We start from the raw sequence: 13,705 nt of genomic DNA, 5'->3' as shown, positions 1-13,705 counted from the left end.
TACACCAATACCAACTATTAAGCATGCTCGTATACCTCCCACAAGACAACCCCAACTTACTGGCAACGTGTGTTCAAGAATGACAAAGCACCTACAGTTCAAGCTTGCAGCATTCTGTTACCAACTTTATTGTGTCTTGTTTTTATTTATCTAGACATGAGATGTTGTGTCGTGTATGTGATGTTATAATATGAGAGACATGAGATGCAGTGTCGTGTATGTGATGTTATAATATGAGATATGAAACAAGGCCTCCAAATATATATATGTTTCTTTATCCAATTAGATATGTTTTAACCTTTAACTCAGTCATATTTTTTTTAACCAATTTGACGATTCCCAACTCCAACTTCCAAAAATGTTAGAAGAATTCTATTTAAGTGCATTTTACTTTGTTATTTTAAAATCTTTTTGTTGTTTTGACTTGTATGACTTTTAATAAAATATATGGTATGAACTTTTCTATTTTCTTTTATTTCAACTCGTCTGATCGATCTATAATATTGATGTAATTGTAACAAAGCCTCAAAAACGACTGGAACGACCCTTATGAGGCTCGAGAGCTGTTTACCAACTAAGTTAGTGCTTAACAGGTAAGAGTCACCACCCTCGCTTACCTTGCTAGGTAAGATTCACGGTTATCAAAATAGCATAGTATAAACATCTCTTACCTAGTAATCGCTAACCGGATAAGAGTCACCACTCTCACTTCTTGGTTAGCAAAATGACATGGCAAGATCGCTAGTAAAAACCATCATCTCGTGCAGGGTAAGCATCTTTTCATGTATTACCCAGTAAGAAGCAATAAGTGTTCAGTTGCTAGTAAAAGGCAGTAATTGTTTAGTAAACAACCCCTACAAACGAAATGAAGTAAATAGATGAATCCTAATGTTTCCCTGATCCCATATCATCAAAGTATGAAGAATCCAACTGCAAATTCACTACAACCGTCGCATTCATGAACATAGCTTGGATTTATGTATAACTAACAGAGCTTTACCATTAACAAATTATATTACAACATTTCTAAACAAGCAAAATGGCCAAAGATGTATGAAAAGTTGATCAAAGATGGACTAACTTGTGGAACTACTCGAATCCTGCTTTTCTTCATTACTGTTGGTGTTTTCCTCCATGATTCTTTGGAACTCTTTCTCACTTGCTGCAATCAAATGCTTCATGGCGTCAAAGGTGGTGAGCCTAATGCTGCAAGAACGAAGCAAAATGAGAGGTCGAGTTGCTTGTAAAACCATTAGGTGAAAGATGCATACCAAAACTACCCCTGAAACAAGCATCCAACAACTCAAAAGATCTAAAATCTTGGAAGGAAAAGATCCGACAAATTATTTTAGATGCATGACCTTCCATGGGGAGAGAAGATGGTAACTAAATGTCTTTATCTTTTTTCTTTGGCAAAAGACATACATAAGCTTGAGCCATGGATCAGCTTGCATAGGCTCGTATACACTAGGTTTTTAGACTCGTATGAAATTAAATTTGAATCTTCCAAATCCTAGAAACAACATTTAAAAATCCTCAGATGATAAAAGTCGAGTTTGAAATAAATAAATTATGCCAAGTGGCTCATATCGGCTTGTTAAGCTCTTATAAGATCAGCTACTTTAGGCTCACAAAAGGCAAACTCATCAAACACCCAAGCCTTAGCATTATTCATATTGGCTTGGTTCCTATTAGCTCGAGCTAGAGCCTGTGCATGACTCATTCATTTGGTTCCCATGAGCTCATATAAGCTCAGGCTTTAGTTAAGCACATATGGGCTTGTAGAAACTCAAGTCTAAACTTATATGCTTAATTCCTATAGGCTCATAAGAAATTGAACCACCTTTCCAAAAAAAGGACAAACAAACTCTGAGAACTACAATTAAAAATAGGAGGAAATCGGAAGGAAGAATGGTGTAGAGAATAAAAACGTGAAGTGAACCTGCTGTTTGGTAAGGTTTTCAATGCATTCGGCACAAAGCCCCTGTATAATCCAGCAACACCATCCCGAGCAATAATACCTGCATGTGATGATACTATATTAGAAACTGAGAAGAAACAAATGGTTAAAGGAAAATAATGCTCCATACAACCAAAATTTTCAATTTTAAAAATCAGAACTAGTACTTAAAACCGAGCTACGTCTCAGGCTTGCCAATATAAACCAAACCAAACACACCCGGTATTTCCCACTAGGAAGTAGGGTATGGGGGTAAGATGTACAAAGCCCTGACCTCTACCTAAAGGGTAGAATCCATGAAGACATCCGGCTTGTGAAACAAGTTTGCAAAAACATTTTGGTGGAGAACCCAACATTTCATGAAGTTTGTCAAAGAAAAATATAAGTTGGAAGAAATGGGAAGTAGGGCGTACATAAGCCAAGCTTAAGGCAGCCAAGCCTAAATGACTTGCTTGACATATATATATATATATATATATATATATATATATATATGTCTTAATTTTTTTAGATGGGTTTTAATTGTTATCTTACTTGAACGGTCTAATCTTAGTTTGTCCAACTCAAATGTTTTTTTCTTTTGCAAAATCATGTTTTCTAAAAGCTTTTACAAGACCCCGGGGGGTCTTTTCGGGTGCATTTGGTACGCAAAATAGGACGGGACAAAACAAAATCTTGTGGTCCCATGTTTGGCGCAACATTAGATTGGGACAGGACAGGAGTGGGACAAAAATAGGTGGAACAAGAACCAGGGATTGGACAAGAACAGTAAATTACTAAAATACCCATGTCAAATTAAAACCCTAAAACCTTCCACAATTCTTTCACTCGCCTACTTCAATCTTGCCCATCCAGTCCAGTCCAGTCCAGTCCAGTCTATTCCCCGTACCAAACGCACCCTACTCTCTACACTCGAGGTAGAGGTAAGGTCCACCATATACATCTTACCTTCCGCGGACCCTACTCTATGTGGTACTCACTGGGTTTGTTTGGTTTGGTTTATATGACCGCTAGAGCTTCCTTAGCAAAACGCTTGACAAATCCGTATAGAATTACCTGGAAAAGCATCCAAAACCGTCTTGTAAGGTGTACCCCTCATTTGCATTTGCCTTCTTATAGTGTCCAATGGGTAGCAGGTAAGTGTGGCAATGGTAGCTGCTGCGAAGGCTGTGATTAGTGACGCTTCAGTTTTGTTTCGGAATTTTTCTGGCAAAGACTTTTTTACCCTGTTAACATTAAGCAGATGGATTCATCATCGAGACTCCCTGTTATAATAAGTCATCTTTAGGTCAAGATTTGCTATTATAAGGCCTCTTTTGGTAACATTTGGCTTGAAAATTCATCTTCATTCAAACGGTCTATGCGTGCTTTTTTGTAAACCAATTTTGTAAACAGGGAAAACATCAAAATCAAGTTGACAACATGTAACAACAGTTTGCAAAAATTTGTAATCAGATTTTGGGTATGTGAAAGCATAAATGCTTGCCAAACACCGTTTTTCTCCTTTTTTTTTTTTTACTTTTTTGAAGATGTAAATACAAAACTAGAAAACATAAACATTGCCAAAAAGGCCTTGGTGAAAGAAAAGGCTACCAACAAGAAGAAATCTAATTTTCCACGAAATAAAAACATATGTTGATTTTGAATTCTGTAATAGGAAGCTCACAAGTCAAAAACGCAAAAGTTGACGGCAACATAGGGGGCTATTCCGATGAGAGAAGGTACTAGTCCCCTATAGAAAGATCCAAGTCCTTCCTCTTTTAGCATTTTTACGACAACCTGAAAGTATAGTAACACCCAACTTTAGAAGCAGAACTTTTGACTTATGTAAACCATAGACATCAACCTTATTCTTACGTTTGTTATTGTATGATGCCCAGGATCAACCGCCATTCGCAATCTGAGGACATCTAATGGGTACGTCACCTGAAAATAGTATCTCATTATTAATTTATGAAGTGTGAGCAAACCCAATGAATAGGTATGATGACAAGAGATACATACACAAATACACACACACATATCTATGTATATATATATATATATATATGGGAGGGTTCATGTGAGAACCCCAAATAATTTGAGAACCACAGAACTAATTTTATATTGTGTACTTATTGATAACTATACACTATACAAATTTCATCAAAATAAGTATGCTGTCAATGAGTAAATTCATCAATGAATATATACTATACATTCATTGATGAATATATTCAGTAGTATTTGTAGTATGTCAATGAATGAATATACACTACACAGTTAGTTCCCTGGTTCTCAAAATATTTGTAGTTCTCATTTGAACCGGGCACATATATATGAACCAGCTCAGCCTTGCATCCTCAAGTGGTTAGAGATTCAAGATAAACCTAGAGGCCTCTAGTTCTAATCCTACACACGATGTTAACTTATCGCAAATGTGGATCCTTGAACACATTATATCGCAACTAGAAGGGCACTCGTGCAATGCATCAAGACATTTGGTTTCAATGTTTCTTTATAATACGGTTTTATGTGGTTTTGAGAAAGTGATAATGTTTTTATTTTTAAATAGAATATAAATTGAAAATATTATAAAAATTTGAAAAAAATATATCGATATTAGTATCAAATTAACTATTTAAAAGTTCTTGTTTTGTGTATTTTCTTTAATTCAAATTTTTTTATTATAATTTAATTTAACGTAACAAAGTAACTTAATTTAGGTTTAATAATATAATTCTTTATAAAGATAATTGTAATAACCGGATCCTGGTTATTACCCAAGGTAATAAATATGTGATTATTTGATTAAATGGTTACGTGATAGCATGATAATTTGATACATGCTGATATATGAATTTGTGCATTAATTGAATAAAGATATATATATATATATATATATATATATGCTTATTATGTGCATGGATGTATGTATGTGTGTGCATATGTGGAGTTGTGCATGTGCATGAGGTGGAAATAGGGTAAGAGTCGGTTTAGCCGACTTACTACTTTTGGAAGCTATAAAAAGGGGGCCTAGTCTTTCATTTGGCCTCTCCCTGCTATTTTGAGAGGAATTGAGAGAGATTTTCAGAAGAGTTGTCCGGATTTGCAAAAAAAGAGGTGATTTCAAGTTGATTGCAAATATTTGGTTTCAAAAGCTTGTTAAGGTGAGTGGTTTCTAAACCTTTTTGCATAAAATTACTACTGGTTTTATTTACATGTTTCATGTTATAATTCCTTAGAAAGAAACCTTGCATATTTTGTTTAAGTGTTTATCCGGACAAAGAGTGACCAGATAAGTATTTAAACCGGACAAGCCTTGAGCGGCTTATTGGCCGGATATTAGTTAAACCGGATAAGCCTTGAGCGGCTTATTGTCCGGATTAGTTAAACCGGATAAGCCTTGAGCGGCTTATTGTCCGGATTAGTTAAACCGGATAAGCCTTGAGCGGCTAATTGTCCGGATATTGTTAAACCGGCCAAGGGTGGTGTAGAGTATTGTCCGGACTTGAATCCGGACAAAGATTGTTAAATTATATTCAAGTGTTGAGCGGTGTAGTTAAACCTGTCAAGTCTTGGGCGGGGTATTGACCGGACTTGTATCCGGACAAAGATGATTTTGCTTCTAAGTGTTAAACCGATCAAAGCATATGCAGTGTATTGTCCGGACTTGATATCCGGACAAGGTTGAAAATTATTTTTCTAAGTGTTTAAACCGGAATGTTGACCGGATTGTGTTGAAAATATTTTGATGAAAATTGATATTTTATCATAAAGTGAAGTTTTGATATAAATGATTTTGGACCGATAACAATTCCAATGGCTGCGGTCTATTCGAAATTATTTTTATAAATGTTTTGATGAAGTGATAAGGGTGGCATATCAARGAGAGGTGTCCATTTGATATAAGGGTGGCATATCAAGGAGAGGTGTACCATGGGATAAGGGTGGCATATCAAGGAGAGCTGTACATTTGATATAAGGGTGGCATTTGTATGTGTGTGGTTTATATAACTCTTTCTATTATATCCTTTAAGACTACCGAGGTCTAGAATCTTTATTTCTTTGTGATTTAAGGAYTTAGGATCAAGGTTCTTAATTGGAAATCATAGACTGGATGTTATTGAGGAGAAAAGAACAGGTTTGGTATGAAACTTTGTTTAAACCTCGTTTGATGAGAAAAGGTTTAAAAGTGACACTATAAGGAACCTGAATGGTTCAAAGGTATGAAATTTGAATAGCTAAGTGATTAGCTTGAAAAGTGGAAAATGATTTGGTATTATGTTCTTATGTATTCATATATTTGTTATATATATGAATARYTGTTTTTATAAAGGTTTTGGTGATCCTTCACCMWGCAATGACATGAATAGGGTATCTCACTAGACTTTTCAGTCTAACCCTCGTTTTTGTGATTTTAAATATGTATTGCAGGAGGCGTAGAAGGTAAGGGAAAGGGAAGATGTAATGCTTTTCTTATATGCATTATGGATGAGGAATTGCTTTTGATGCATAGTGTTGTTGATTAGTACAAGATATGTATTTTGAATTTTTGGACCTTGTATTTGGTCATGGTAGATTTTTGTACTAAGGGACCCGAATGGTATATGAATATGTATTTCTTTGGTATGAAATATGTATTACATGCAATGTGTGGGTTGGGGCGTTACAATAATAATTAAGTATTCTGTTAGAACTCAATGATTATCTTAATTATATTTTAGATTTTTTATATTTAAAACAAGATGTTTATCCTATATTTGATTATGTTATGTTTATGTGCAGTTAGTTACATGAATTCAAACATGGAGCTTTAATAAGTTGTACTTACACACAATTTACTTGTAATCTTGAATTTTAAATAATATGCATCAATAAACAGTACTTCGTGTATAACAAATGGTTTTTAAGAGTTTTTGTCAAATGCTTTATAATATAGTATAGATAATAATAATAATAATAATAGTAATGCAGAATAAAATACTTTCTCTAATTGCAACATTTTCCTTCTCAAAATGTCCGATGGAAATCACAAAAAAATTTCCCAAGTTAAACTCACCTAATTGGGCACTATCACCATGATGAATTAACTAATTATATTCATACGATCCATAAAGTTCATGTCCGTACTGGAGGGTGTATTGGATATTTGACAAATAGCCAGATACTTCCCTTCAACTGTGTGTCAAGTCAAACACCACAGTTTTCATGGAAAAGAAAGAGGTCCATATATGAAAGGACTACCGTTTGAACATCCAATGTGGAACATTCAGCAAAATCTGAAAGAAGAAAAAGAAGAGAGAATCTCACAAAAGTTGAAGTCATGCCAGCAGAAGCACCTGCAGCTAATCTCCCAATAACAGAAAGCTCGCCGTCCTTCCCCCTATAAAGTTTCTGCGAAGTTAACACGAATTTAAGATGACATTTGTTTTAAACCATTTTGAGTCCCGTGTTCATTTCTAGTAAATTGGACCCACAATCATGTCTTCATTCTCAACTTCTCGTCACATCATATGCAAGGCATAAGCAAGTAGTATTTTGTAGATGCACAAATTGCTTGGCCATTTTACTACCATCTTTATTAATTTGGCACTATACTTCATTCCAATCATTCGTTGCCTATTGATTCTACTTCCAAGCCAAAAACTGATATTTTTGGACAGATTTAGCCTTGATGATCAGTAGGAAACTTCATGTTTACAAGGGAAAGTGATCAAATCACTTCTTTTACAGAAAATGAAATACAGTGGCAAAATAAATGCTCCTCCATCCCAAAGTAAGCAAGTGTCCATAAGAAAAACGCACACAGTTCTGGAAAAGTGTAATTATTACACTTTTAATGAACTAAATGACAGTTTTACCCCTAATAGTAGAGGAGTAATTAACTTCTTCATCTCATAATTAAGGGTGGAATGTGGAGTATGCACTTATTTTTGTAAAGTGAACACTTATTTTGGGACAAACTAAAGTAGAAATGCAGACACTATTTTGGGACAGAGGGAGTAACTTTTATTGTATAGGGCTAAACATGTATTTTGTCCCACATCAGATAGCACTTACAATTACCCTCAAACAAGTTTTCACTTACCTTGTAGGACTCGTAAGCAAATAGCTGGACAGCACTATACGGGAGGATACGTAGCACCTATGATGATAGAGTGGGTTCATTTAGCATCAAGAAAAAAGAAATACTAAAATCATAAGAAATCGATAAATATGGCAAGAGCACCTGAGCAAGGTTACCCTTCCAGTACCCTTTTACACCTTCTTGCGTTCCTACAGAAACAAGCGCCTGCAACCAATTCAAAATATCAAACACTAAACAAAGTGAGATGAGATGGTCGGAGAAAGGAAGTTAACAAATTGCATAATCAAGAAACAGTTTCTTGAAAGCTGAAAATTATCAAACACCTGATGCAATATAATGTGATTGTGTAGCACCCTATTTGTTTGCGCCATCTAGCACGTTCATTTTGTGGGTCCTATCCATGTGATGCGCGGCATATGAAGATATGATTATGCGTCCCATTTACTTGATGTATATATGGGACCACAAAATGGAGAATGAAGAACCGCAAAAATGGTGTAAATGATTAGCAAGTTAATGGACTTGAGTTTTGCATGCACTCCCTTGAGAATCATACTCTACTTCCAGTAACAATATCATATTAAACAAACAAAAAGAAACTAAAGTTGGTATTTTATTAAAATACACTTCCTCCATTCGGTTCCATAAAATAACTTCCTTCTAACATAAAAGTAACATTTCTTTTTTCGAACAAGTTTCAATCCGTATTAAGCTTTTTACCATTAGTAATCATTACAAAAATAATAAAAGATGGATAGTCTGCTTAGATCTAGTGACCAAATTCTTCTAATTTGTCCCTTAAGGTATTTTAGATATTAAGTCAAACATTGTCACTGAACTAAGAGACCGTTTACCAAACACTTACCTGGTAAGTGCTTACCGGTAAAATTTAACACTATCACTTACTTACCGGGTAAGATTTTGGTCAACAAAAACGGCATCCTATGCAACAATTTACCCGGTAAGCACTAACCATGGTAAGAATCGTCGTCCTCACTTACAGTGTAAGACTCTCGGTCCTTGCCTCGCTCTTACCGGGTAAGATTCTTGGTCCTTGCCATAATCACCCGGTAAGGTAATGTGACTTGGTAAGCGCTTATCCGGGTAAGCGTTTGGTCGGCACCTATGTGCGAATTCATTGCGTTTATTTTTGGGATGGATGTAGAAATGTTTTTGACTCTAAAAGTAATTTAACAGAAGTATTACATTAGTTATCAAAGGTCTAAGATATCCTTCAATCAATTTCACACGGAAATCTTGTAGACCAGATAATTACTGTCAATATTGTGTAATAATGACAATGGACAAGTAAGAAGGCAGTGTTGCAATTAGTAGGGAACATCCATAAATAATTGTCCAAATTTTTATAAGAAAGAGAGAAGGGATTATATATTTATGTGATGGACAAAATCGAGAGACGAGTATTTACAATTATGCATACCAATTCCTAGAAAATGGAATAGACGAAAATGAGAAACCCTTCAGGAAATATATCATGAGCCAACCATAAATTCTAGCAGAGTAGCATAACCAAGCAGATTCTAGAGATCATCTACAACATCTAGAAGTTAACCTTAACCACAAAAATGATTAACATAACAATATAATTAGGAATTGAGAATGCAAGAAGAACTATAGGCAATATGGATATAAAATACCTCTATGAATCCAATTGTTTTCTTTGCACTTTCTTGCCCGGCTCTCAGTCCATGAGTCTGCAGACAGAATACTTATCAAGACCAAGAAAATGGAGCTTTAACCAAAGGGCCTTTGGCCTAGATGTATCCAAGCCGTTGGTCTCCTAGGAGGTTTGGGGTTCAAACCTCACCAAAGATGAGGAGGGTGTGTGAGCCTATTTTATATATAAATATTATATACTTACAAAAATGGAGCTTTAAGGGTATTAATGATAATATGTAGGTTCATTGATTATACTAAATTTTTTTTGATCATATGTGATAGAGCAGCATCTCCTGCACTCTTTCTGCAAGATAATCAGAGGCTTTAAACCTTCAATAACCAACATTAAGTAAGAGCATATGACATATCTTATCTCATCTTTCTTCTTTAAAATTAGCTCAAATCATTTGTCATTGCATCGCCTCACCAAGTTGAAATTTCCACCTTTTCCAAAAAAAGTTGAAATTTCCATTTTTTTTTCTCAAGTTAATAGGAGACACAAAGGCTACACCAAGGGTCAGGCCTAAGTCTCCTTAATGCTTTAAGGTCACCATTTTGATGATTTCTTTTTGGTTTCATTTCAAGCTTACCCCATCTTGTTAATATTGTTGCAAATGGAGGCTAATTAGGACTTTAAGTTGATCCAAATTATAGATTTAAACTTAGGTGAATTGACTTATGTCATTTTAGCAATTGCGATGTTTTGTTTATCTTAGCATTATAGTTGCAAATGGATAGAAATTATAAACATTCTGTAGTTTCCAAGAATCTCATGAACCATATTATGTAATCTTCTACACTTATGGGTTATTGTTCTTCAGAATTCAAGAAGAAAAGATATTAATAAACCCAAAATTAGGGTAATCCCATTCATCCAATTGTTCATGAAAGAATTCAAGATCAAGACCACCAAAAACAGTATAATAACAAGAGAATGGTTTAAGCTAGCACCGGCAGAAACTAAATTGGTCAAAATCATTGTTCAAGTAGTAAACAAAACGAAACGAAATTTCAAAATTAGGTGCAAGAATGACCTGCATGATGAGTTTAATCCGGTCAAGTGGCGCAGTAACAGTCTTGGCGGCGGCACCAGCGACTGCACCTGCGGCGAATAGGGCAGCTTCTTTAGGCACCAAAGCCACCACCGCCAGCGGGTGTTTCAAGACTTGCTCCGTCGTGGGTGTGAATTCTACATTGGCTGCAACTCTCTTCTTCTTTGGCATAGAAACGCAAGCAAACCCAGCAACATTTTCTTGGTATGTTGGGGGTTGAAGACCCGGAATGGCCTTCCAAATTAAGATTGGTTGGTTGTTTTTGGGAATCATTTGGATTTTGACAGTGAAATTGAATCTCCTGGAATAATGGGATCTTTGTTGTTGGAGGAAGATGGTAAAAACCCAGAGAGAGAGAAAGGTGCTGTTTGTTAAAAAAAAAAAAAAAAAAAAAAAAACTTAATTGCCTCTTATGTCTGAATCGGTCGGACATTGAGGGATTAAGTATGTTTGTTTTTTTAAAATTAAGTGTTTAAAACATCTGATTTCATCTGAATTATTTAGAGGTAAAATGCAGTCTGAAAACCTCTTAATCGCGTCGCCTCAAGCTCTCGCCTACCCTCCGCCATGTTCCTCTCCCTCTCCTCCCCGCTCCCCTCCTCCACCACCTCCATTTCTCTCCCTAAACCCCACCTCCACCCGCCACCACTCCGGCACCACCTCCCACCCTTTCTCCACTCCGGTGTCGGTATCGTCGATCGATCACCGTCTCCGGTTCCTAAAGCATCAGATGCACTGCCTCCTCCTTCATCTACCTCCTAGGGTTTTTCGGCATCGATTTCGTTCAATCCTTCGGAATCGAAGCTTGGGGACTGCCTTAGGGTTGCTTCGATTCGACGGCAGGCGTTGGAGAGGACGACGGGGAGGTCGTTGTTAGGGTTGCCATTGGAAGGATTCGATTACGAGTCAATTTTAGGGCAGTGTTGCGAGATGCCTAATGTTTTTCCATCTCCATCTTCAGAAATCCAAACCATTTATGGGTATTTAAACCAACCAAGCGTAAACAGGGGCTTTCAGTTCCTTAGCAGCTAGGGTTCTTCAATCTTCCCTTTTCCTTCATTGGAAATGGAAAAACATTAGGCATTAGAAACGATCATAATCAAGTTCATGATGTTAACAGTGATTCCACTTCTGATTTCCATTGTGAGCTTGGATCGTTTGAACACCAATTTCGTTTAAATGATTGGATATTTCAGTTAAATTTAATTGAAATGAATTGATTCAGATTTCAGACGTAAAAACAAACAGTCTGACTGATTCAGATTTCAGACTTCAGCACCACCTCTTAAAATTCAGAAGTGAATTCAGACTTCAGACTTCAGCACCTCTTAAAAAACAAACGACACCAAAGAGTGAGAGAGAGAGGTGAAGATTGTATTTAAATAAGAGTAAACTGTAATTTAGTGAAATATTTGAAAGTGAACTGTTTTGGTATATAGCAAGAGTGTTTGGTATAATCGTCTAATACATTAAAATATATTTCTTTCAATATATTATTTTATTTTTTTGTTTCTATTGATATAGTAGAGATAAGTTTTTAATTTTGAATAAAAATATATTTGAAAATATTATAAAATTTTGAAAAATATATCAATATTAATATCAAATTAATTATTTAAAAGTTCTTGTTTTTTTACAATTTTTTATTATACTTTAATTTAGATTCAATAACAAAGTAATTTGTTTTTTGCTTAACAATATAATTTTTATATAGATAATGATAATGTTAGAACTCAATTATTATTCTAATCTATACTATATTATAGAACATTTGACAAGAATCTTAAAAACCATTTTTTATGCATAAAGTACTTTTACTGATGCATATTACTTAAAATTCAAGATTACAAGTAAATTGTGCATAAGTGCAACTTATTAATGCTCTATGTTTGAATTCGTATAACTAACTGCGGATAAACATCTCATTTTAAAATTTAAAAAATGTAAAATATAATTAGGATAATTATTGAGTTCTAACAAAATATTTAATTATAATCTTTATAAAAAAAATATATTATTAAACCTAAGTTAAGTTAAATTAAATTATAATAAAAAATTTGAAATAAAAAAAATATACAAACAAAAACTTTTAAATAGTTAATTTGATACTAATATTGATATATATCTTTTGTAAATTTATATGATATTTTTCAAATTTATTTTTTATTCAAAAATAAAAACAYCATCGTTTTCTCAAAAGCACATAAAATCGTATTATATCGACATGGATAAAAAATAAAACGAAACATTAAATTGAAAATATGTCTCGATGCATTGCACACGTGCCCTTCTAGTTATATTTTAGAAAATTTATATTTAAAATAAAATGTTTATCTTATATTTGATTATGTTTATCTGCAGTTAGTCATACGAATTCAAAATTGAGCTTTAATAAGTTGTAATTACGCACAATTTACTTGTAATATTAAATTTTAAGCAATATATATTAATAAACAATACTTCATACTTAAAGAGTGGTTTTTAATTTTTTTTTACCAAATACTTTATAATACATTATAGATATTGGCGTTGATGATTTTACAAATATATTTTTAGTGAATTTTTATTTACTGATATAACTTTTTTAGGGAGTCGATGTCTTTATTTTTATTTTCTCTTAAAATAAATTCGGGTCATTAATTACGTTAACAATCTTCGTTATATAAAAGTGCTTTAGTATTTTTTCTATATTTTCTTAAATATCTTTAAAAAATAATATATAACTATTTTGTTTATATTATATATATATATATATATATTATGTGTGTGTATATTATGTATATATAAAAATATTTTAAAAATAAGAATATTATGTATATATAACAATAACTTTATGTATATATAATAATAAGAGCAATATACAAATTATATATTATGTATGTGTAGTAATAATATAAACAATAAACTACAAGATGGTGTCTGATTAGTTTGAGTTTGGCTCCA

General features: G+C 33.9%; 1 protein-coding gene across 1 annotated transcript; it reads right to left on the bottom strand.

Annotated features, from left to right (window-relative positions):
- Window positions 1-878: 878 nt before the first annotated feature.
- On the bottom strand, window positions 879-11,035 carry LOC112507539 (probable envelope ADP,ATP carrier protein, chloroplastic). The gene is made up of 10 exons (XM_025112175.1): window positions 10,745-11,035; window positions 9,689-9,745; window positions 8,172-8,234; window positions 8,031-8,087; window positions 7,253-7,336; window positions 3,818-3,886; window positions 3,627-3,739; window positions 3,017-3,186; window positions 1,943-2,021; window positions 879-1,206 (listed from the first exon to the last, which is right to left on the bottom strand). The coding sequence occupies exons 1-10, from the start codon at window positions 11,033-11,035 to the stop codon at window positions 1,077-1,079; spliced, it is 1,113 nt and encodes a 370-aa protein (XP_024967943.1). The 3' UTR covers window positions 879-1,076.
- Between the last annotated feature and the right edge of the window lie 2,670 nt (window positions 11,036-13,705).

The sequence above is a fragment of the Cynara cardunculus genome, assembly GCF_001531365.2.
Source record: "Cynara cardunculus var. scolymus isolate 2C chromosome LG 2, CcrdV1, whole genome shotgun sequence".
In the NCBI taxonomy this organism is placed as follows: Eukaryota; Viridiplantae; Streptophyta; class Magnoliopsida; order Asterales; family Asteraceae; genus Cynara; species Cynara cardunculus.
Note: the sequence above shows the minus strand (reverse complement) of the source record. Positions and strands in the feature narration are given on the sequence as shown.

Bases quoted from the DNA above. Each gene is read 5' to 3' on its own strand.
- LOC112507539 (XM_025112175.1), bottom strand. From the start codon at position 11,035: ATGATTCCCAAAAACAACCAACCAATCTTAATTTGGAAGGCCATTCCG. The intron at 8,235-9,688 runs GTATTTTATATC...AATTGGTTGCAG, and splicing joins AAACAATTGGATTCATAGAG to GCGCTTGTTTCTGTAGGAAC. The intron at 1,207-1,942 runs GTTCACTTCACG...TCGTTCTTGCAG, and splicing joins AAAACCTTACCAAACAGCAG to CATTAGGCTCACCACCTTTG.